This window comes from Mytilus galloprovincialis, chromosome 13 (assembly GCF_965363235.1).
Source record: "Mytilus galloprovincialis chromosome 13, xbMytGall1.hap1.1, whole genome shotgun sequence".
Taxonomy (NCBI): Eukaryota; Metazoa; Mollusca; class Bivalvia; order Mytilida; family Mytilidae; genus Mytilus; species Mytilus galloprovincialis.
In genome coordinates, this window is record NC_134850.1 from 12,747,552 (window position 1) to 12,773,457 (window position 25,906).

The following is a 25,906-nucleotide window of genomic DNA, read 5'->3' on the forward strand; positions in this document are numbered from 1 at the left end:
ATTTAATTGCCGTTATAAAAGCCTTACTTCTTTTGTTAGACCCTAATGTTTATATATCTTGCAAACAAAAATTACATTGATTTTATAAAACTGTTTATTGGCAAATTTTAATGACTTCGTTTCATAGTGGACATTTTGTGAGGGACACACCTTCTGAAATTAAAAATCCTATATTGAAAGCTGTTTATTAAAATATGTTGGCTCTGAACATACTTTTGAATTATTAAAGAACTTATGTAAAGTAAAAATAACATTTATTTCTTCATTTTTTTACGATATTTTAGAGTATGAATGTTGAATAGGCGGTTCAGGGACATGCCATTTTGGTTGTTTTAGACCATTCAGGAGTCAATATCTTATCAATCCCTCTAAAAATAAACTGTTTCTTTGCTTAAAAATGTTAAATCTAATTCAATGTACCATTACATACTGACTGCACAAAAAATTACTTGCAAAGATCAAACATATTTTTTTTAAAGTGGCTGGGACAAGAAAATACGTTATTATTGAAAAACGCCCATATATCTACCCTAACTTTAATTAAGTACCTATACTAGTAATCTAACTCTAGTAGTTTTTGGATGTTATGTGGACAAGCACTTATAAATTCAGAATTTTTCTACCACATGAACCAGTCAAAAACGTTTGAAAAAAATACTATTTTGCTTTCCTACCGATCCTAATTTTTTAGGGATGTTACCTGAAACACATGTATTTTTTTCTTGGCCTTACTACACAGATAATTTCACAGACACAGTCTTCTCTATAATCGAATATCATATAAGAAATATTTATGGCATTCTGCAATTTTGAAGAAAACAAATACCCCAACTTGACTTGTTTAAAATGTACGTACTGAATATATTGGTCAAAATGCACAAATTGAAAGCAAATGATTAAGAACAACATTACTCAGAGGGTTTAATTTTCAAAGTTTACCAGGACGGCCTCCTTAAAAAGTTGTTTCATATCATGTGTTTATTCGTTACCTAAAATAGGACCTCTTTAATAAATAAATGGTGATTTCTTGTTTATCGGGATCTGGATTTTTATGGAAATATGTCCGGGATTTCGGGATTCTCTGATATTAAAACTGGGAAATCGGGATGAGACCCCCTCTAGCCCCCCCTCAATATTATGACTAGGAACAGTGTTTCACATTTATGCATTTTTGATTGTATATGAAATGATAAATTTTAGGCTAAAGTTAAGGACAGGTGCGATTGCTTGAACTATATTGAAATTATTCATTTTTAGATATTCTATATTATTTTTATGCCCCATTTATGGGCATTACGTTTTCTGGTCTCGTCGTTCATCCATATGTCCCGCTTCGGGTTAAAGTTTTAGGTCGAGGTAAGTTGAAGTTTTTGGTGGAGGTAGCTTTTGATGAATTTGAAGTCCAATCAACTTGAAACTTACAAAATGTAGTACACATGTTCCTTAGGATATCTTCTTTTTAATTTTAATGCCAAATTAGATTTTCCCCCATTTTAACAGTTCACTGAACATAGCAAATGATAGTGCTGATGCCCCATGTACTTAGGACACATTCTTGTTTTACTTCTTTTTTATGGCCCATCTACGATAGTAGAGGGGCATTATGTTTTCTGGTCTGTGTGTCCGTTTGTTCATCCATTCATTCATCTGTTTGTTCGTTCATCTGTCCCGCTTCTGGTTAAAGTTTTTGGTCAAGGATTTTGATGAAGCTGCAGTCCAATCAATTTGAAACTTAGTACACATGTTCCTTATGATCTGTCTAATTTTAAAGCCAAATTAGACTTTTGACCCCAATTTCACGGTCCACTGAACATTGAAATTGGAATTGCCAGTTTCAGGTTAAAGTTTTTGGTCAGTGTAGTTTTTGATGAAGTTGAAGTCCAATCAACTTAAAACTTAGTATACACATCTTCCCTATGCCATAGTATGTTCTTTCTAATTTTAATGCCTAATTAGATTTTTTACCCAATTTCACGGTCCATTGAACATGGAAAATGATAGTGCAAAGTGGGGCATCTGTGTACTTTGGACACATTCTTGCTTAGGATACTTTTTCCTTTGTTATAAAATTTGGCTGTATTATAATTATTAATAGAGTCAAAAGTGTAAGCAATGTTAATCCAACTAGTAATTAACTGAACCAGAGTTTACAAAAAAACAGTACATGCATCAACAGTTCTGTATCAGGAGTTGATTTCACCAAAAATTTTATGACTAAGATTGGTCATAAGTCATGATCAATTCAGTATAATTAAGAAATAATTCATGGGGGCTTGAACTTATACTGATTTTACCAAAAGCCATAGTGAGGTGTAAAATATCAGCATAAAGGACAAACCTGTGGTAAAATCAGTATTAATTCAAGCCTCAATGAATTATTTAAGAGTCCAATAGGACAAATACGGCAATACTTTTGAATCTAAGCGCTCTGGGTGAAGACAAATATTTGCCGTTCTCGTAAATGAGTCTACTTCTACGTGTTCTACATTGGTGAAAAAAGAGCGGAGCAAACTGAATCAATGATCATCAATGACAAGACATGCTTATAAAACTATTTATAATGTATTCAGTTGTTTGATTGAATTTAAATGATAATTTTACTTATTTGTAAAAGAAAATTGGGTTATGACTTTTTTGCATCGTTTGTTTACGTATCACAATCGAGCATTTTCCCATAAAATGCTTCTATTCATATGTCATCCTTCAATGATGTCGGGTATCTCATTCATAAAATAACATGATCGGAATGGCCCAAACAATATTATTATAAGTCATATTTTACCATGGGAGTCTTCTCAAAGCGTTTGAAGAAAGTCATATTAGAATTATGATCAATCTAAATCATGTTATCGTAAGTTTTTTTGTAAAACTTACTCCTGTATCTTGAGTACCTAGAAGAATCCTAAGTTGGCTTCATTACAACAGGGTTTCTTACACAGCAACATTTAGGTAATACATGTATTTGCTGTCAGTCATACAACTCAATTCAGTACAAAATTTGTGCTCAAAACACCAAATCCAGTACAATTGTATTTTGATTGGTTGATTTCTGAGTCCAGTAAAGAATAATTGTGATCAGATATTGTGGAATCTGTACAAGTACCACATATTTTTTAATATTAACAAGACTAAAGTACATGCATAAGTATATGTACACAGACTTGTACATTGTGTACTATGTACTATCATGACTATGGGCAGATCCAGCCATTTTTAAAAGGGATATTGCTCTATGTTCTCATTCGAAAGCATTGATCGACAAAAAACTAAGAAATACCTAAAAAACCTTGCATTTCTTAATCTGACTTTGGAATGGCAAATGTCTACATTCCATTTGCCATATGAAAATAAAAAGATGTGGTATGATTGCCAATGATATAACTCTCAACAAGGGACCAAATGAAAGAGAAATTAACAACTATAGGTCACTGTATGGACTTCAACAATGAGTAAAACCCATACTGCATAGTCAGCTATAAAAGGAATATATATATATATGAATTGCAGTTACCACTTGCAATTTTTAAGAGGGATGTTATTGTTTATGATCATGGTGATAATTAAGTGGCAAACAAACAATATACATGTACATGAAGACACGATAAATCTGTTAAAAAGATACAAATCAAGGACAAAACTCTGGGAATATGGCACATAGACCTCAAAAGGAGCAAGACCAGGTGAATATAGGATAATATTAAGGTCGTACAGATCACTATAGGGAGATAACTCTGTAAAAATAAGCTGAATGTTTTATTTATGAAGTGTTATATTGTTAAGGATATAAATTTATAAATGATGTAAACTACTATTGAGGGTTTGTCAAATTATTATACATTATATTAAACTGATTGTTTGAACTTTAGTAATCATGATAATAGATAATTAAATAATCTGCTTATTTTACAACCGCACAAAAAATTGATTATAAGTTAGAGCATCTGTTGTTTTCTTGATTATTATTCATTTATCTATATATATTGTTCAGACAAATGTTGCATCAAGACAATTGACGTGGCTAAAAATCAAATTGACAAAAATATCAAATCTTTATATGATACTGAGAAAGTTGTATAGTTTATAATAAGCGATTTAAAGTTTTTGATAAAGATTATATTCTGCACAATATGAAGTCAGAATTGAACCAATAATTTTAGCCAATTACTTTGATTTCCGTTTTACAATCATAAGATATATATATGATATGAAAGAATTTTCTTGAAGGTTTGCACTTGAGATGTGATCTATATCCTTGGCATCTTTTCTGGTTACCATTTTCATGATTTTATACCTAACAATAAAATGGTACTACCCAAACTTAATTTGTTTGTTTCTTTTTTTTGGTAATGACGTGCATATTATCAATTGTAAAAGTACCTCAAAGCCTTGAGACTTATAAGTGTCCATACTTACAAGCCTATCCAGACGTTCTAAGGTTAAATTTTCGTCGTTTTAGACATTAATATGTATACTTGTACATGTACATTGCAGTGTACATGATATGTAAAGAATCTCATTTGTTCAATACCCAAAAACATGTTTGGAGTTAAAATGTTAAATATGTCTAACCTATAGACATACAATGAATGTACTTTTGGACTTGAACAGTGTAGTCCAACTTGAAGAATTTCATTTGATCAATAGCATGAATAGAGAAGCATGCTGTGTGTTCAAATGTTCAAATAAATGTCACCTTTTAAACATAATTGTAGACCTCTTATATTACAGTATCAAGAATTTGATTCGTTCGTATGACCTTTTTTCAAGGACTAAATATATATATTTACAGCAAGCGTATATGGGTCAAAATACAAATGTATAGATTAATAGACTAAGCCTATTTGATTAATTAGTTTTAACACCCAATGTTTAAATGATCATATTAGCTTATATACACTAAATTTGACCTTGTCAGCATTTAATATGACAATTGACAAAACTCATTTGTCTAGGTTGTAGATGAAGGATATGTACATGTAATAGAATCATTTACATGTATTAGGCTGTTAGCCTGTTTGGTTGTACATGAAAATGTTAAATTTACACCAAGATACATGTATTATATTCAATGCAAATGGATAAATTTCATTAAATTAGGAAGGGGATGAGCCTTAGTCAGATTTTTCAGCAATTTTATTGTATTTTACAGTATTAAAAGTATGATAATAAATGCTTGATATCTAATTTCTGATTTTCATTTATATTCAAGTGAATAAACTCATCATAGATATATACCAGGATTGAAATTTTGTATTTGCACCAGATGCGTGTTTATATAAAAAAGAAGGTATGATTGCCAATTGACAACTACATGTATAGGTCACTGTCTGGCCTTCAACAATGAGCAAAGCCCATAACGCATAGTCAGCTATAAAATGCCCCTAAATGACAATGTAAAACAATTCAAACAAGAAAACTAAGTCTACAAAAGACTCATCAGTGACGCTTGAATAAAAAAATGTTCAAAGGCCAAATAAAGCATGAAGTTGAAGACCACGGAGGACCCAAAATTCCTAAAATTTGCCAAATTCAGTTATGGTAATCTATTCCTGAAGTACATTTAGAAAAGCCTTAATAAGTCTTTAAATTCAAAGTTTTGTATACAAGTTATTTATAATTATAACACATATAAGTTTGGACTACTTGGCTGGTGATACCCTTGGGGAATAAAAACTCCACCAGCAGTGGCATTGACCCAGTGGTCATAGATGCCAGGACATAGGTCTTAGTCATGTAAGTGTAAATTAGTAATCAGTTATACAGCTACTGCATGGATTAAATTTATCTTCTAATAGAGTACCAATTTTATTTATTTTTTAATTTAAAGAGAACTTCTTCTAACACACTGTGGTCTGACATTTCAGATCTGCTTTGAAAAGAAGTTGAAATAGTTGTAGATTTTCCACTAATAGAAGAATATCAAGTTGACATTCATACAAAGTCTTAGTAATTTTGTACAAGGAAATTAAACCGTAAGAAAACCAAACGTGCATACTGACTATATGAAAGTTTTCCCTTTCTTTGACGTCAGATTCTGTTGAATGATTATGTAAAAGTTAATTTTCTCACAAGGATTAAAAATAAATTGCCTATTAATAACATGAATTCAATAATAAAAATAAATTCATTTAAATCTTTAATTCATGAATATTTTTATTTGCCATATTTTTATAAATACTTAATTTAACATGTTTTAACAGTAAATTTTATTGTAATTTAAATGTACTTTTGTCAATTTTAATACAGTAACATCAGAGTTTGTAAACATCGCCTTTTTCGCTTTAAGCTGTTTACTAACAATACATGTTCTTGTAACATGCTTAAAAGCAACAAAGTCAACCAATTGTGTTGGTCAAACAATCAATTCAAAGATGATACTGAAATTTACATTTTCTCCTTTAAGGCAATTTAGGTCTAAGCATGAATAACGTAAAAACAATGAGTATTTTGAGAGATTTCCCTGTGTATGGCTGAAACGTTTACCTAGAGGTTTTTTAAGAGCAAGTCTGACTCTTGTTATCTCCCTTGAATTAAGTACAGGTACATTTATTTTTTATGTATCTGATGAGTTAAGCCTTTTTCAACTGACTTTTATCATTGCTTATAGTTTGTTCTTATGTTGTACTGTTACACCACTGTCCCAGGTTAGGGGAGGTTTGGATCCTGCTAACACTTTTAACCCCACCACATTATGTATGTATGAGCCTGTCCGGAGTCAGGAGCCTGTAATTGAGTGGTTGATTTTTGTTTATGTGTTACATATTTGTTTTTTGTTCTTTTGTTTGTACATAAATTAGGCCGTAAGTGTTCACGTTTGAATTGTTTTACATTGTCATTTTGGGGTCTTTTATAGCTGACTATGCAGTATTGGCTTTGCTCATTGTTGAAGGTGACCTATTACTATAGTTGTTGATTTCTGTGTCGTTTTGGTCTCTTGTAAAGAGTTGTCTCATTTGCAATCATAGCACATCTTCTTTTTTTTTTTTTTTACATATTTTAATCTTGCAAAAGGCGAAAAAAGATGAAGACATTCTATTTTCCTATTGAGTGAGGGAGCCAGGCTCCAAGGAACTTTTAGTTTTACTCTAAATGATTTGGTCTCTTGTGGAGAGTTGTCTTATTGGAAATCATACCACATATTTTATTATATGATATGTAACCTGCAACTTTGATGACCTACGTTTCAATTGATTAGACTTCTGTATTGCTACATGTTGAAAACTTGACAAGCCTTATACATGTTATAGATTATCATGAAAAAGTATAAAATTTTATGGATAAGAAAGTTTATCAGGTACATCAAATGTTTGTTGTATGATGCAATAAAGTTTGACGTAGACTTATTATAAGTTCAATGAATATATGTACATATTAAAGACATAGTGACTTTTAAATATGTATGGGAAGAATTGAAAGCTTATAAAACCATACCTTTTCATATAAATGGGCTAAAATATGATTAAATTCAATGAACGATAATGACATTTAAATTTTCTTAAGCCCTTTACATTTTTGTAATACACATATACATGTAGAGATTAAAAATTAAGTAATATGCATATTTGTTGTGTCTAGAGCTTAATCAAGTCACGATCATGATCTACATTTGTACATCAAGTTTTTATATTAGTATACATTTGTTGTGTCTGAAGCTTAAACAAGTCACGATGATCTATATTTGTTTATTTATGACGTTTGAGAAATCTTATTATTCAGATTTTTCTATAATCTCCGTTCTTCAATTACTTGTTTTTATATGTAATATATATTCATCATGCTTTATGAATGAAATGATGTCATTAGATTTTGAATCACTGGTATCACGTTATAAAAGTATACATGTATGTATATACACATGTATTATTTGAAAGTCGATATATATATTATGGTCTGGTTTAAAGAAGTATTAGTATTAACATGATAAAGTACAAAATGAACGATGGATTAGTATGCATATGCACTCAGATTGTACCTACTCAAGTAACTGTCCTAGTTCTTAAAGCACATCTTTACTGAGATTGTACCCACTCAAGTAACTGTCCTAGTTCTTAAAGCACATCTTTACTGAGATTGTACCTACTCAAGTAACTGTCCTAGTTCTTAAAGCACATCTTTACTGAGATTGTACCTACTCAAGTAACTGTCCTAGTTCTTAAAGCACATCTTAACTGAGATTGTACCTACTCAAGTAACTGTCCTAGTTCTTAAAGCACATCATTACTGAGATTGTACCTACTCAAGTAACTGTCCTAGTTCTTAAAGCACATCTTTACTGAGATTGTACCTACTCAAGTAACTGTCCTAGTTCTTAAAGCACATCTTTACTGAGATTGTACCTACTCAAGTAACTGTCCTAGTTCTTAAAGCACATCTTTACTGAGATTGTACCTACTCAAGTAACTGTCCTAGTTCTTAAAGCACATCTTTAATGAGATTGTACCTACTCAAGTAACTGTCCTAGTTCTTAAAGCCCGTACGTGTCTTTAATAGAAAAGAGAAAAACTTGATTAATAGTAATTTACATTGGACAAATATACATTTAGGTGCAAAATAGAACAATTAATGTAGTACTAGTCACTAATGTAACTATTTGTGTCATTGGTTTGCTGTCCTGTTGATGTATAACCTACACTTCAATTTAATATTTGTTGATGTCATTCTAGAGGACTTTTGGTCTTTGACAACGAATTAACTTCTGTAGTTATTTTAGCATATAATATGTTTGAAATGTGGCTCTTTAATTTGTAAACATTTAAAATGAGAATGGGGAATGTGTCAAAGAGACAACATCCCGACAAAAGAGCAGACAACAACCAAAGGCCACCAATGGATCTTCCACACAGCAAGAAAATCCTGCAACTGATGCATATGGTGGGCTTCAGCTGGCCCCTAAATAAATAATGTGTACTAGTTGAGTGATAATTAAGGCCATACTAAACTACAAAACGTATAAATGAACTAAAATTAAAAAGAAAACAAGACTTAACAAAGGCCAGATGTTCCTCACTTGGGACAGGCACAAAAATGTGGCGGGTTCGACATGTTTTGTGAGATCTCAACCCTCCCCTTCACCATGATTACAAGTATAATTCTTTTTAAAAAATTACCTTCAGAATCACTTCACATACATTTTTTTTGTACATTACATCAACAAAGGGGATGCACAAGATTCAATAATTCAAAGTAGTTAAAGTTAATGTGTAGGTCTAGTTTGGTACAATTTTGGTTCTAGCAGAGTGAACGCTCGAAAATTATTATTCATTCATTAAGTAAATATATGAACTAAGTGACATTTTGACTAATCTATTATCAAAGAAAAATTATATTTATATTCAGACCACACTTCCTGTTTACACTAATTTTTAGAGCTATTTTTGGAATTATTTGACTATATTTGGTATTTTCAATTATCGGTCATGTTTGAAACTCTTCCCGCTTGCATTGTTAACATTTTTTGGGGAAATTCGTCAACTGTTTTTAACCATGTTAACTGTTTGAAGTATTCTGAAATTCCGCAAAAAATATATTTCCTTTATTTTCATTAATCAAATTGACGTAGGTTTCACACCTCTTGTTGGAAATTTAAAAGATTTCATAGCAGGCTATTGTCAATTTATTGACTTTGATTTCAAATGTACCCTTGTACATTTAAATAATAATTATCTATATAAACATCAGATATTGATTATTATATATTTGTGTAAGATATTTGAATAATGATTATTAGACATGTTTTAAATTCTTTTGTACATTTTCAAACATTTCAAACAAATTTTACATGTGAATTTGTTAACAAATGTACTGTTTGAACTTTAGTTGTTGACTTGTAGGCCAAGAAATATATTTGTTTGTTTTGGGTTACCCTGCATACACTTTCTCAAATAAGGAGTTGTTGTCATAATGATTGCTAATTAGACAAATATGTATTGAAGGCCAAATGACATTGATATGAACTTTTAAATATAAAAAAGAAGATGTGGTCTGATTGCCAATGAGACAACTATCCACAAAAGACCAAAATGACACAAACATTAACAACTATAGGTCACCGTACATGTATATGTTCATCATACTGCAATAGTAGTACTTCCTTCAATAATGAGCAAAATTCAAACACTTAATAGTAAGCTATAAAAGTCACCAGTATGTCAAAATGTGAAACAGACGAGATCTTAACACAAAAGAGAAAACCAGTGGTCTGATCAATACTGAACACAATTTGACAGACGTAAGGTCACTACTGAGGGGGGATAGGAGGGGTCTTGAAAAAACGAAATCCCGAGGTCCCGAATTTAAATAAAGCAAATCCCGACATCCCGAAATCCGAAAAAAGGGATTCCCGGATTCCGAAAGGGTCAATCCCAAAATCCTGAGCTTAAAACACCCGATCCCGGAGTCCTGATAAAGGTCCTATCCCCCCTCACTACTGTCTAGCCACTAGACTGATACCTCAGACCAGTAAAATTTTATTAGGACTAGTAAGTTTTTGTAAAACTTTGTTTAGACATGTAAGAAAAATGTCTGAATATTTGTTTTCAGACTAGTAGTTGTAAAATATTTTGGTGCACACTGCCAGGGGTAACTTAAGTTTAACCTTAGATTATGTAAAAAAGATGGAATTCAAAGCATACGTTGTAAATTATTTCACATATAAACGCTTGAGGGCGTAAGGACCCCAGGCCCCTCGTTCTAGAGTCCAGTATCACATCGACAATAAACATATTATTCAGAGTAAAAGATGGCATATTAGTACTTGTATATGGTACATATAACTGATATATATTGTAAAAAAGAGGATATATGATAATGAGGGGGAGGGTCCAAACATAGGGCCTGTCCTCAAACAACTTTGGTTTTTGCTAGATTATTTTATTAATGTTGATGATTAAGATGCAAGACCAACAATGAATTGTCTACTACATAAGATGGGAGATTAAATACATGTGATGTGCTCATAAATGTTTTTCTCACTATTTACCCACTCACTTGTTGAAGGAAGAAAACCATCCTTGGCTTATAAGTGTATTCCAAGAATACAAAAAATTTTCCTGTAACAAGAACTAGAACTTAATAATAACTCCTTAATTTAAAAAAGAAGATATGGTATGATTGCCAATGAGTTTAACTTTAGTTCCTGTTTTTAAAAACAACAGAGTGTGTGATAAGAGTCTCATTTTGACCTACCGGTATTTTTCACGGAAATTTGAAGAAATTATAACTTGCAATTTAAATTTTGATTTCTATTTCAAAGATAAAGTAATACTAAGATAAGAAAAGAAAAGAGTAGGTACATCTGTAGTTAATGTCAGTTACATCACAATAACTGAAGTGAACTAAACGAAAAGTCGGACTGTTCCTTTTTGAAAAAGGATCTAGTTAGGTCAATTTTCAGATAGTTATAGGACTCCCAAATATTGAAAACATGCATTTGATACTTATGAAATAATTTAGATACCAGGATCTTAGTCTACATGTATGTACAAAACTTCCTGTGTAAATATATATATGTGGACCTAGAGTATGGGTGCGCACAAAATTTATTACTAAAAAATCTGTTTCAAAATAAGCAACTTGTAGAAAAATGAAAATTTAGGCTATTGTCGTGATTGTGTTCAACCTAAAATATCAGAGAATATTCATGACATTTGAAAGTTGTCACATTACATATGTGTCTGTTAGTATCTTGTTGGATAAGTTAAGTAGATTGACAGCCACATTGGTCAGTACAACACATAACAATTCCTCATTGTTGACAGATGTACTTTACATGAAGAAATAAACAACCTCAGCATCATCCATCACAGTTAGCATACACAAGTACTAATTAACTTTCAGCTTTAACATCTTGTAGTTAGATTTTTTTTTTGTGTGTAATATACATAAAGCAAAGCAGACTGTCATCATGGTCATTGACTGTTTGGTTAATAGAAAGAAAGAAAACAAGACATTTTTAAAAGTATTTATTTTTTCTTTACTAGTTTTCAAGGTTACGTTCTACAGAGGTAGGCATACTGTGGGTTTTTTCTTTATTTTTTATAAAATCCTTATGAATGCATAATTGTATAGATTGTTCAGTTTTTATTAGTTTATTACACCAAGTGGACTTTGGGAAATTTTGCTTGCAGTTGTGTCGGGTTACACAGCCTTGACCCTTCCTTTTTTTGCTTTACCAAGTATACTTGCTTCAGGGTTTCTGTTGATGGAAGCAATTTTGGGTTAAGTGACTTGGCAATGAAACAGAGTGATTTTCGGTGACACAGTAATGAAGAGGGACTGGGTGAAGTAATATTTATCTTTATTAAAAATAAGTTCCACTGTAAATCTCACCCATTCATCAGCAAGTTAATTCTCTTTCACTGTAAATCACTCAAATACTGTGAAAAATCGCTACAAACTTCATTAGAAAGTTTATCGAGACTGTAGCTGCAAACTTGCAATTATTGTTTATTTTTGTGGTTTTTAGTTCAAATTTAGGGTTATGAATAAGTTGCTAACCTGCAATATCATTCAGCAAATATTTGTTTACCTCTATTCATCATGTTCATTTAATATGTTTTAAAGAAAAAAATGTTTGGACAACTATCTGTAGTACCTTTCAAGTTTTCAAATTATCTAATCTCCCAGTTAATCTTCTTGTTCTGTACACATAGACATTCGACTCATTTCATGCAACTGGTTACACAAGTTATCTCCCCATGCTTTTTACAGTTCATTCTATAGAAATTAGGAACACGTTATTTTAAATCTTTGCAACATATAATTTCTTTCTGTATCTCTTCCTTTACCAATGATATACGATGTATATATGTACAAAAGTACAGAAAATAGTTACATGATGAGGTAACTTATAATGACTTAATATTTAAAGGTTGATATTCAACTTTGTTAAATGTTTTAAGAAATTTTTTACATAAATGATTAAAACATTTCCAACAAAAAAACCAAACAACTTCTAAATGTTAAAAAATCATGAATTCACTTATTTAAAGTAAAGTTACATTTTTTTTTTCTCTCTTTTTCAGCGAGAGATAAATTATACTTTCACACTACTATTCAGTGTAGCAATATGTGTCATTGGCAACAGTTTCCTGTATGGGTACAATATTGGTGTAGTCAACAACCCAGCAGGGGTAAGTCTTTATATAATTAATTTTTATAATGAAAACCTGGTTATTTTGATAGATTAAACACAGGTTTTCACATTACTGTAAAGAACATCTTTCTTTGTTCTACTGAGGACATTAAAATTTTCACAAGTTGTTATCCCAATTTCAATTCATAACCCATTTCCAATAGGGGTTTAATTGATTCTCATTCTTAATTTCTCAATTACTGTTGCTGCTTTACAAATAGATTCTACCACTGTTTCGTTTTTAAGTGTGTAACAATATTTCTCCACTCGAGACAGTTAAATATTCAGATTTAAAACGTGAGGCTTGCAGAGAGAAGTTACAAAATATTTATTACGGTAGTACCAAAATATTCCAATGTGTAAATTTTGATAATATTCCCTTGCTCAAGCTGAACAGGGATTGTGTTTATTTTTTATTTAGGAATCAATAGACGCCATACATTTTGTATGCATGTACTTCATCAGTTGCTCCAAAAGGCACAGATTGATCTATCAATAATACTGAAATAAGGACGACGAGAAGAAATAGCATTAAAGCACAAATGTACATGTTAAGACCACTGATGAGTTAATTGCCATCTTCTCAATGCATAAAAATAAGAAAACAATATTTTTTTTAGCTTTTTCAGGTTTTTCAAAATGAATGTTTCAACACATAAATCTTTCATTCTTATTTATTTTCAGGTGATACGTGTATTTTATGTAGAAACAATTATGATAAGAAAAGGAATGCTCCCGGAAAATTGGTTTGAAATCAAAGATCAATATCTAGAAATGATGGAAAATATGAAAATGCAGAATCTCACCGTGAATCTCACCGTGATATCAGACACTAGTAACGCTACAGCACCGGGTAATGCATCCGGTTTCAACATCAGTGAAACTATGGCCAAGATCAAATATGTTTCAGAAAATGATGACAAAGTGGAACTCCTCTGGTCTGTGACTGTGGCCATTTTTGTTTTGTTTGGTATGATAGGAGCTTTTGCTTCTGGAAAATTTGCAGATTATTTTGGAAGGTAATTTAGGCAATGTTCAAATATTTGGAAGGTTAAATTTAGGCAATGTTCAAGGATTTGGAAGGTAATTAAGGCAAGGTTCAAGTGTTTGGAAGGTAATTTACGCAACTTTCAAGTATATTAGGGAGGTAATTTAGGCAACTTTCAAGTATATTAGGGAGGTAATTTAGGCAACTTTCAAGTATATTAGGGAGGTAATTTAGGCAACTTTCAAGTATATTAGGGAGGTAATTTAGGCAACTTTCAAGTATATTAGGGAGGTAATTTAGGCAACTATTTGAATTTTTGAGGTTTTAGAATACAACTTGTAGTGCATCACTAACATTATATTAGTGAGAAAGAAAGAAGGATACCAAAGTGTAAAATGAAACCATGTATTGAAAAAGATGGACCAATCTGTCCTAAAACAAAATACTGCAAGAAAAATAGAAATGGCCCAAAGAACATGACATGGCTCAAAAAACATGACACACAGATGAAAAAATTAAATTAAGAAAAATACCTATGAAAAAAGGGCTCAACCTATTTCATTATCTCAAGCTGCAGATGGCGAAGCTTTCATTCATTTGCATTTCATCTGCTGTTTACAACAAGAGACTGAAATTTACTGAACAATAAACACTTAAAACTAGATAATGCAGTATAACAGTGCATCATGGAGTTATTTGAGTGACTCCAAGTCGAAAGGTGATTGTAGTTATTTTACACTGTAAAAAATATATAATAGAGAATAATAAACAAAAAGTATAAAGAATAGAGAATGAAGGACTCTCCTCTATCTATTAGTTATCACCGTTAACAGATTTTGATTTATTTTATTTTCAGAAAGAAAGGGATGATTATTATAACTGTAATCATGTTTTTGGCGGCCATTTGTGGCGGTATTCCAATCGTTGCACGTTCATTCGAGGTCATCATAGTTCATAGAGCTTTAGTGGGATTGCATTGTGGTATGTTTATTTGTGATTAATGCCCCATTTCAGAAAAATATGCATTCTGGGTAAAGTCATTGAATGCAAGGAAGTAAATTTTCACCCAAAAGACATACTTCCTATCAAGTTATTGCATTAGCTATTCATGATTCATTTTGATATTGGTCAATAAATCCTTATATGAAATTTAATCTAGAAAAAGGGGCCATGTTAGATCTTTTTTAAACCTACTCCTTTCATGTTTGATTTTATTGTCGAGCCTGCAACTTTTGTTGCAGAAAGCTCGACATAGGGATAGTGGTCCAGCGGCGGCGGTGTTAGCTTACTTCTTAAAAGCTTTATATTTCAGAAGGTGGGAGACCTGGATGCTTCATACTTTGTATATAGATGCTTCATGTTATGAAGTTTCCGTCAGTCACATGTCCAATGTCCTTGACCTCATTTTCATGGTTCAGTGACCACTTGAAAAAAAAGTTCAAATTTTTTGTAATGTTGAATTCTCTCTTATTTTAAGTAATAGGATAACTATATTTGGTATGTGCGTACCTTGCAAGGTCCTCATGTCTGTCAGACAGTTTTCACTTGACCTCGACCTCATTTCATGGATCAGTGATCAAGGTTAAGTTTTGGGGGTCAAGTCCATATCTCAGATACTATAAGCAATAGGGCTAGTATATTCGGTGTATGGAAGGACTGTAAGGTGTACATGTCCAACTGGCAGGTGTCATCTGACCTTGACCTCATTTTCATGGTTCAGTGGTTATAGTTAAATTTTCTGTTTTGGTCTGTTTTTCTCATACTACATGCAATAGGTCTACTATATTTGTTGTATGGAATGATTGTAAGGTGTTCATGTCTTGCGGGCAGATATCATCTGACCTTGACCTCATTTTTATGGTTCAGTGGTCAAAGTTAAGTTTTTGAGTTTTGGTCTTTTTATCTAATACTGTATGCCACAGGTCAACTATATTTGGTGTATGGAAATATTTTATGATCTTTATGTCAGTCGCGCAGGTTTTATTTGACGGTGACCTCATTTTCACGGTTCATTGCACAGTGTTAAGTTTTTGTGTTTTGGTCTATTTTTCTTAAAACTATAAGTAATGGGTCAACTATATATTTTGTATAGAAGCATTGTTAGCTGTACATGTCTGCCTGGCATGGTTCATCTGACCTTGACCTCATTTTCAAGGTTCATTATACCCCCGCTTTAAAAAATGGGGGGTATACTGTTTTACCTCTGTCTGTCCATCAGTCCGTCCGTCAGTCAGTCCGTCCCATGAAACTTTCGTCACATTTTTCTCAGGAACTACACATCCACCCTTTCTGTAATTTGGTATCAACATTTGTATATGTCAGCCACACCGTGTGATGCGTTTTCAGATTCATCACTTGACAACTTCCTGTTTACCGAACACTTGTCTGATTTTACACATGATAGCCAAGTTGAAAATTTTCGTCACATTTTTCTCAGGAACTACAATACAAGGATTTCTGAAATTTGGTTTCAGGATTTATATATGTCAGCTATACCGTGTGATGCGTTTTCAGATTCATCACTCGACAACTTCCTGTTTACCGAACACTTGTATGATTTTACACATGATAGCCAAGTTGAAAATTTTCGTCACATTTTTCTCAGGAACTACAATACAAGGATTTCTGAAATTTGGTTTCAGGATTTATATAAGTCAGCTATACTGTGTGATGCGTTTTCAGATTCATCACTCGACTACTTCCTGTTTACCGAACACTTGTATGATTTTACACATCATAACCAAGTTAAAAATTTTCGTCACATTTTTCTCAGGAACTACAATACAAGGATTTCTGAAATTTGGTTTCAGGATTTTTATAAGTCAGCTATACCGTGTGATGCGTTTTCAGATTCATCACTTGACAACTTCCTGTTTACCGAACACTTGCATATTTTTACACTATTTATTTTTTCCACTTGTGGCGGGGGTATCATCAGTGAGCAGTAGCTCGCAGTTTCACTTGTTGGTCTTTGTTTAGTTATCTTGGTTAATGTTAAGTTGATGAGACAGTTGTTATAAAACTAAGCTTTATACTTAGGACTATCAACATAATATCAATGATTAGTATAGAAGGCGAGACATTTCAGCGTGTGCACTCTTGTATTTGATATTTCCCATTTTAGTCATTGTATAAGCTTTGATTCATTGTGATATTGGTCAATAAATCCTAATATGAAATTGAATCTAAAAACCACTGGCAATTGTAGGGCCTTTTCAAACCTACTTTCAATTTTATATTTATATTTGTCAATCTTGGGACTACTTTTTAAGTTTTTCCTGTTTTATTTATTAATTTTGTTTATTCTACTTCAGGTTTGAATGTAAGTTTAGCATCATTGTATTTGGCGGAGATTTCACCAAAGAAGATACGAGGTGCTATTGGAACTTGTCATCAGTTGTTTATTACGATCGGTATCCTATGGTCTAACATCATGGGAGTATCTAAACTTGCAGGTAATTTTACAAAATATATATTGGTTTTAAATCTTATTGCTGAAAACTTTTGAGATTAAAAAGTGCAGAAGAAAATTCTACCATATAGCTCTTCATATGTTTTGGTACTCATAAATCCTAAGGACTTTGAAATATTTTGCTCTGACCATTCCTGAGGAAAATAAATTCAGAATAGTTGTTCCAACGCACAACATGAAGAAAGTCTTATTCTAAACACCTATGTAAAAGAATTGTTTAGAAAATGGGGGAAAAAAATCAAATTTGATGAGCAACATTATCATGAAGTTTTTTTGTTTTTTTTGTGTCAACTTTTGAGTATAATTCTGATGGAAATTTAGGAGCCCAAAGATATAAACTTAATATTTAAAAGTGAAACCATTTTATGCTCAAGTCTGCATACATGGCATATAAGCCATTAGAAAATTTGTTTTTTGTTGAACACTTAAATTTTTTGGTTTACCTATATACATGAAAACTCATGAAAATTGAAGTAATTATGAATCCATAGTTAAGAAATCTCTCAATAAAACAACAATTGTCTTACAATATTTTATGCAAGTATAATTATTTATTTTAGGAACTCACAAACAATGGCCATGGGTGTTTATTTTTAATGCTTTCCCAGCATTAATTTGTCTTGTGGCCATGCCATTTTGTCCCGAGAGTCCACGGTACCTGCTTATCAATAGAGGAGACGAGGAAACTGCAAGACATGGTAAGAAGTACAACATGGCTAAAAAATCCATTGAAATTTTATTTCCTGATAATCCTTAAAAAAATAATAATGGATAAACATTTGTAAACTTAGATACTCTATAGCTTGGTTGGATTTGGCTATTTTCACTCAATTTGAATTGTTCATGAACAACAGACAGCCCCTGGTAAATCTTTCGTACAAGCAGCTAAAGAAAAAAGTATTGTTAGATGCCCTCTTCTTTCACAATTAGACAAACTTATAAATAAAAGCAATGAATTTGATTTTATTCTATTCAAAATGCCATTCATGGTTTTAAAGATTTCAGAGTCAATTTAATGAGAGTGGAACAGGGGGGTGTCCTAAATTTTATCAGTGCCTTTTGGAGACTCATACCATTTCTAATGGACTATAAAAAGCTTGTTTATCTACTTACACTAATATTTTGGTCTGATATTGATTTTTCAATGCTATATTTAAACACAGTATATTTCATGCTGTAGGATTAAAGTCTTTAAGAGGATACCTGGATGTTGAAGATGAGATTGATGAAATGAAAGTTGAAGCCAGGAAATCACAGAGTGTTAAACAGTTCTCCCTCAAAGAATTACTGACCAGTCCAGAATTACGTGTACCTATTATAATAGCCTGTTGTTTGCAGATCGCACAGCAATTCTCTGGAATCAATGCTGTAAGTATACACACATAGCACAGTTAGGGGAGAGTGGAGCTACACACATAGCAGAGCAAGGGGGGGGAGGAACTCGGGTAAGTATACACCCACAGCAGAGCAAGGTGGGTAGGGGAGCTCGTGTAAATTTACACCCACAGCAGAGCAAGGAGGGAAGCTCGGGTAAGTATACACCCACATCAGAGCAAGGGGGAGGGGGAGCTTGAGTAAGTATACACCCACAGCAGAGCAAGAGGGGAGGGGGAGCTGGGGTAAGTATACACCCACAGCAGAGCAAGGGGGTGGCAGGGTGGAGCCCGCGTAAGTATACACCCACAGCAGAGCAAGGTAGTGGGAGGGTGGAGCTCTGGTAAAAAAATGCAAATGGGAAGAAACATCAAGTTATTTTCCTGTCAGTTTATACAAGGAAAATTCATGTTCAGTGAGGGGTTAGAAATTCCCTGAACACCCAACCATTTTATTTTCTTCTGATTTTGCTACTTCATTATATTAATTTTACTATTTATAGTAAAGCCACTGGAAGAATATTCTTATTGGTGAAATTGCCACTGGGTTTTAAGAAATCAAAAATCTGAATCCTTGCTATGAATTTGAAAATAAAATGTGGTATAATTGCCAATGAGACAGCTCTCTACAAGATACCAAATGACACAAATACAGTAAAAAAATAGGACATTAGTATAATGGAATATGTAGACAGCTCTCTCGCAAGCAAATATCCCCAACTGTATAAAAATAAAGGCATACATTGCAGGTACAGGGTTATGTTCGTGGATATTTAAGTTCTTGGTTTAGTTGAAGTTTGCATACAAGCCTATAGGAAATTTATCATTCCTTAAACAGGTAATTTTGTGGTTCACCCATACTCACAAAATCTATGAAAATTGGTATCCAATGAATAATAATGAATCCACAGTTATTACAGACAATATAAGATAATTACTCAAAATTTGTTCTCTGCAGGTGATGTCCTATTCTAGTTTTATGTACGAGAATGCCGGTGTTGACCTTAAACTTATTGAGTGGATAGTGTGTCTGACCAGTCTGATCAACATGCTGACCACCTTACCAGCTGTACCTATGATTGAGAAACTTGGCAGACGAATGCTTCTTCTTTTCCCCATGGTTTTGATGGCAGTGTCTTTTGTAATATTAACAATCTTCCACAATCTGCAGTATGATGAGGGACTACAAGTAAGTGTTAATCATCTTCCACAATGTAAGATATAAATACCACTATATTATTTTGTTTGTATACTACAGCCCAAGTGAATTTTGCAAAATTGTACATGTCCATGGTGAGAAGAAATTTTATATTTTTTTATATGTCCAAATTTGTTTAGATTCAGTAAAATTATATTTTTGTGAATTTTTGTTTTCTGGATTTTCTAAAGGTTGCATACGAACGAACCATTTGAAAAATTTATACTTCATTTACTGTTGAATTTAGTTTTACTCAGAAAATCTTGCATTTTAAAGTTGTAAAATTGATATATCTTGATTTAACAAATATTGCAATCTATGGTGTGATTGACTCTTTGTTTCTACAATAGAACTAATTTTTGTTTCTTTTTTCAGGGAAGTCGTCATATCTTCGCCATTATAGGTATCGTCGCCATGCACACATATGTCATTGGTTTTGCTGTTGGTCTTGGTAAGTTTATTTTAGTAGAGGGTATGCAGTGATGCAAAGGAGCAGAACAATATACGGGAAAGAAGCATGATAATCTAGTGTAATAAAGCTTTTGTATGTCAAGAATTATATCAATAGATATAAGAAGAGGCGGTATGAGTACCAATGAGACAACTCTCCATCCAAGTCACAATTTGTAAGAGTAAACCATTATAGGTCAAAGTAAAATCTTCAACACAAAGCCTTGGCTCACACCAAGTGTGAAGCCATTCAAACAGGAAAACCAACATTCTAATCTATATAAAAAATGAGAGACAAGAAACACATCAACAAACGACAACCACTGAAAATCAGGTTCCTGACTTGGGACTGGTTCAAACAAATGCAGGAGGATCAAATGGTTTTTAAAAGTTACCAACCTTCACCCAGTACCCTAACCTGAAACAATAGTTGAACATCACAACATAGAAAAACAAACTGTAAAATATCAATTGAAATAGCTGAACTCAATGAATGTTTCTAAATAACAGGCCAGCCAAAATTTAGAATAAATTTGTTCCACTTAATATGACATTATTAAAACAGAGTTTCAATAAAAAGTTATTTTCGCAAACCAATAATTGCCCTTTTTTTTATTTATCTCATTAAACAGGACCAATTCCTTTTATTGTTGTTGGTGAGATATTCAGACAGGAACCCAGAGCAGCTGCTATGAGCTTATCATTGACCTTCAACTGGATCTGTAATTTTATTCTTATGATGGTATTCAGATTTATGCAGGCAAGTACTTATGTAGAAAATTTATTGATAAAAAAGGAAGATGTGGAATGATTGCAAATGAGACAAACCCCCAAAAGAGACCAATTGAAGCAGAAGTTAACAACTATAGATCACAGTACAGCTTTCAACAATGAGCAAAACACATACCGGTACATTATAGTACATAACAGGGATCAAATTCATATTGCTATTTAATGTTCTTATCATGTATATGCATGATTTTGCAGGATTTGAAATTAATATTTCATGTATATATATATATATATAACAAGTCTAAAAGGGTACAACATCACCAAAAACACGATAAAACGAACAATATGTTAGATATTTCGGATAACAGATATCCTTCCTCGGTAATAGCACGATGACAAATTATTGTGCTATTACCGAGGAAGGATATCTGTTATCCGAAATATCTAACATATTGTTCGTTTTATCGTGTTTTTGGTGATGTTGTACCCTTTTAGACTTGTTATATATTATATTTTGTAGTGTACTGAATCATAATTATATGATCCATCGCCCCGTAAGATTTATCGTTGACTATTTATTCAGTCATTTAATATATATATATTAATTTAATTTAAAAATTTTAGCGCTGTGGGCTACAATGCCGAAATTTTAACTTTAATCCATGATTTGCCAGTGGACATTTGGAACAGCCATCCATATTTGTATTAACATTTATTGTATTTTTTGTTGCAGAAAGCCATGAGGGGATTTGTATATTTGCCATTCATTGGAGTGCTTGTGTTAGCCCTAATCTTTATATTGTATTTTCTGTTGCAGAAAGCCATGAGGGGATTTGTATATTTGCCATTCATTGGAGTACTTGTGTTAGCCCTAATCTTTATATTGTATTTTCTGTTACAGAAAGCCATGAGGGGATTTGTATATTTGCCATTCATTGGAGTGCTTGTGTTAGCCCTAATCTTTATATTGTATTTTCTGTTACAGAAAGCCATGAGGGGATTTGTATATTTGCCATTCATTGGAGTGCTTGTGTTAGCCCTAATCTTTATATTGTATTTTCTGTTACAGAAAGCCATGAGGGGATTTGTATATTTGCCATTCATTGGAGTACTTGTGTTAGCCCTAATCTTTATATTGTATTTTCTGTTACAGAAAGCCATGAGGGGATTTGTATATTTGCCATTCATTGGAGTACTTGTGTTAGCCCTAATCTTTATATTGTATTTTCTGTTACAGAAAGCCATGAGGGGATTTGTATATTTGCCATTCATTGGAGTGCTTGTGTTAGCCCTAATCTTTATATTGTATTTTCTGTTACAGAAAGCCATGAGGGGATTTGTATATTTGCCATTCATTGGAGTACTTGTGTTAGCCCTAATCTTTATATTGTATTTTCTGTTGCAGAAAGCCATGAGGGGATTTGTATATTTGCCATTCATTGGAGTGCTTGTGTTAGCCCTAATCTTTATATTGTATTTTCTGTTACAGAAAGCCATGAGGGGATTTGTATATTTGCCATTCATTGGAGTACTTGTGTTAGCCCTAATCTTTATATTGTATTTTCTGTTACAGAAAGCCATGAGGGGATTTGTATATTTGCCATTCATTGGAGTGCTTGTGTTAGCCCTAATCTTTATATTGTATTTTCTGTTACAGAAAGCCATGAGGGGATTTGTATATTTGCCATTCATTGGAGTACTTGTGTTAGCCCTAATCTTTATATTGTATTTTCTGTTACAGAAAGCCATGAGGGGATTTGTATATTTGCCATTCATTGGAGTACTTGTGTTAGCCCTAATCTTTATATTGTATTTTCTGTTACAGAAAGCCATGAGGGGATTTGTATATTTGCCATTCATTGGAGTGCTTGTGTTAGCCCTAATCTTTATATTGTATTTTCTGTTACAGAAAGCCATGAGGGGATTTGTATATTTGCCATTCATTGGAGTACTTGTGTTAGCCCTAGTCTTTATATTGTATTTTCTGTTACAGAAAGCCATGAGGGGATTTGTATATTTGCCATTCATTGGAGTACTTGTGTTAGCCCTAATCTTTATATTGTATTTTCTGTTACAGAAAGCCATGAGGGGATTTGTATATTTGCCATTCATTGGAGTACTTGTGTTAGCCCTAATCTTTATATTGTATTTTCTGTTACAGAAAGCCATGAGGGGATTTGTATATTTGCCATTCATTGGAGTACTTGTGTTAGCCCTAATCTTTATATTGTATTTTCTGTTACAGAAAGCCATGAGGGGATTTGTATATTTGCCATTCATTGGAGTACTTGTGTTAGCCCTAGTCTTTATATTGTATTTTCTGTTACAGAAAGCCATGAGGGGATTTGTATATTTGCCATTCATTGGAGTGCTTGTGTTAGCCCTAATCTTTATATTGTATTTTCTGTTACAGAAAGCCATGAGGGGATTTGTATATTTGCCATTCATTGGAGTACTTGTGTTAGCCCTAATCTTTATATTGTATTTTCTGTTACAGAAAGCCATGAGGGGATTTGTATATTTGCCATTCATTGGAGTACTTGTGTTAGCCCTAATCTTTATATTGTATTTTCTGTTACAGAAAGCCATGAGGGGATTTGTATATTTGCCATTCATTGGAGTACTTGTGTTAGCCCTAGTCTTTATATGGTTTATGGTTCCGGAAACTAAGAACAAAACATTCGATCAGATAGCTGCTTCAATACACAAGGGTGGACGGAACCAAGACAACATGTTAAACCATGAGGGGGAAGAACTACAATCGATGAAAGCTTGATGAATGCATATCTTAGGTGTTGTTTATTTTTAGTGGATATTTTGACGTTGATTGCTTTTGTTGTAGACTTAGAATTGTTTTGTTAAGTGTGTTCCCGACATATTCATTGAGGCCCTGTTACAGATGCGCTCATTATCATACATACATACATATTATCATGTATGTTCATTCACTATTGCAGTTTTATTGCGATTCTTCATATCGTCTAATATACAAACCATTCCATAAAAAAAAAAAATGGATAAGATTCAGTTATATTAAACTTTAAAGTAGGGGAAATATTGTTTGTCTGTTTTATTGTTTAACACTGTTTATATGGTCACATGCATTTGTTAGGCCCTTATTCTGGAAATGTATTTGTTAGGTCCTTCCATATTCTGGTCATGTATTTGTAAGGACCTTAATCTGGATATGTATTTGTAAGCCCCTTATTCTAATGAAGTCAGATTTTTTGGCATCTGTAGGATTTTGTAACAGGGCCTGTTGTTATAACCTTTGATTGTGGCTTACCTCATTGTTAATGCAGCTAATAGTTTATGATTGTTGTTGTTCTGAAATAATATCAGTATGTAATTATGATATATGCATTATATGTAATAGTTGAACTTGTTTAAATCTGTCATTGGGCATTATGAGCTACTTGTAAAATATTTCATCTTGGAGACAAAAAATTACAATAGGTTTATAGCATTCCACTTAGGATTGTTCCTAAAAAACAAATGATGGTCCATGCATAAGGACCTTGGTATGGGATCAAATATATATTTTGGTACAAAAAATGTGTTTGAAAATCTCTGTACTTAAAAACCCCATTTACAAATACAAATGTAGCCTTTTTCAGGTCGCATATGTTTAGACGGAACAGTCCTCAACTCCTAATCATGTTAATATTAAGCAAACAACTTGCATATTAACCAATTGATAAAAAAAAAATGTTATCTCATGCGTGGGTGTTTTTAATAGTAGCTCTGTTTAAGAGTGTCAATGGAAACACAACTCTCATCATTCTTTGCACTGCCATTCTTTCTAGTCATTAACTCCTAAATTGTGAGGGGAAGGGTACGCCTCTGATATTGTGGTTCACAGAAATAGAAATAGACTTTAAAAAGTTGTGGTATGTCATCAACAACTAAAAGTAAGATTTATGAATATAAAATTCAAAATTAGAACAATTATTTTACCTTAGAATTTACAAACATATTTTTACACATTTTTGCAGTTTATTCCTGAATTAGATATGTATTCAACCACACACTGGAAAATCTAATAAAACTTCATGATCAACAACAAAACAAGAAATGATTACATGTTTTTATCATAACAGAACTATGATATAGGTGTTGTGTTTCTTTTGGCACTTAGTATATAAACATTTATCAGTCAAAATAACAAGTGCCAAATACCATCAATTATAAATCCATCAGGTATTTATTCAAAATTGTTGACCCCACTTCACAACAATGTTTAGAAGTTAAAGACTGTTGTAATTAAGGCTTATAATTATCCTATAGCTGAATGTATGCCTTGTATGAGTAAAACTATTGTATTCCTTCGAAGGCTTATAATTATCCTATAGCTGAATGTATGCCTTGTATGACTAAAACTATTGTATTCCTGCCACACCAAATCAATTATATGTTCTTTTGAAAAGCCTTAAATTGTAGTAGATCAAATTATATCATTTACAACAAATGTTGGCTTTTTTGGGAGGGGGAGTGTAGCAAGATAAAAATAAAAAAGATAAAATGAGCATGGAACTTTTAACTGCTGTCAAAAGTAGAAAAT

At 32.4% G+C, this 25,906-nt stretch overlaps 1 protein-coding gene across 2 annotated transcripts in view; it reads left to right on the forward strand.

The window, feature by feature from the left end:
• LOC143055965 (solute carrier family 2, facilitated glucose transporter member 1-like) overlaps positions 1-24,315 on the forward strand; it is a 36,227-nt gene extending 11,912 nt beyond the window's left edge. Inside the window, exons 2-11 of one of the 2 annotated variants that reach the window (XM_076229030.1) lie at positions 13,023-13,130; positions 13,817-14,151; positions 14,977-15,101; positions 17,435-17,575; positions 18,153-18,290; positions 18,773-18,960; positions 19,924-20,154; positions 20,539-20,614; positions 21,246-21,373; positions 23,927-24,315. In XM_076229030.1, the coding sequence (XP_076085145.1) occupies positions 13,023-13,130; positions 13,817-14,151; positions 14,977-15,101; positions 17,435-17,575; positions 18,153-18,290; positions 18,773-18,960; positions 19,924-20,154; positions 20,539-20,614; positions 21,246-21,373; positions 23,927-24,121 (1,665 nt within the window). In that variant the 3' untranslated portion in view covers positions 24,122-24,315. Of the gene's footprint in view, positions 1-13,022; positions 13,131-13,816; positions 14,152-14,976; positions 15,102-17,434; positions 17,576-18,152; positions 18,291-18,772; positions 18,961-19,923; positions 20,155-20,538; positions 20,615-21,245; positions 21,532-23,926 lie in introns of those variants that run through there. The other variant, XM_076229029.1, reaches the window with a different exon arrangement.
• Positions 24,316-25,906: the final 1,591 nt, after the last annotated feature.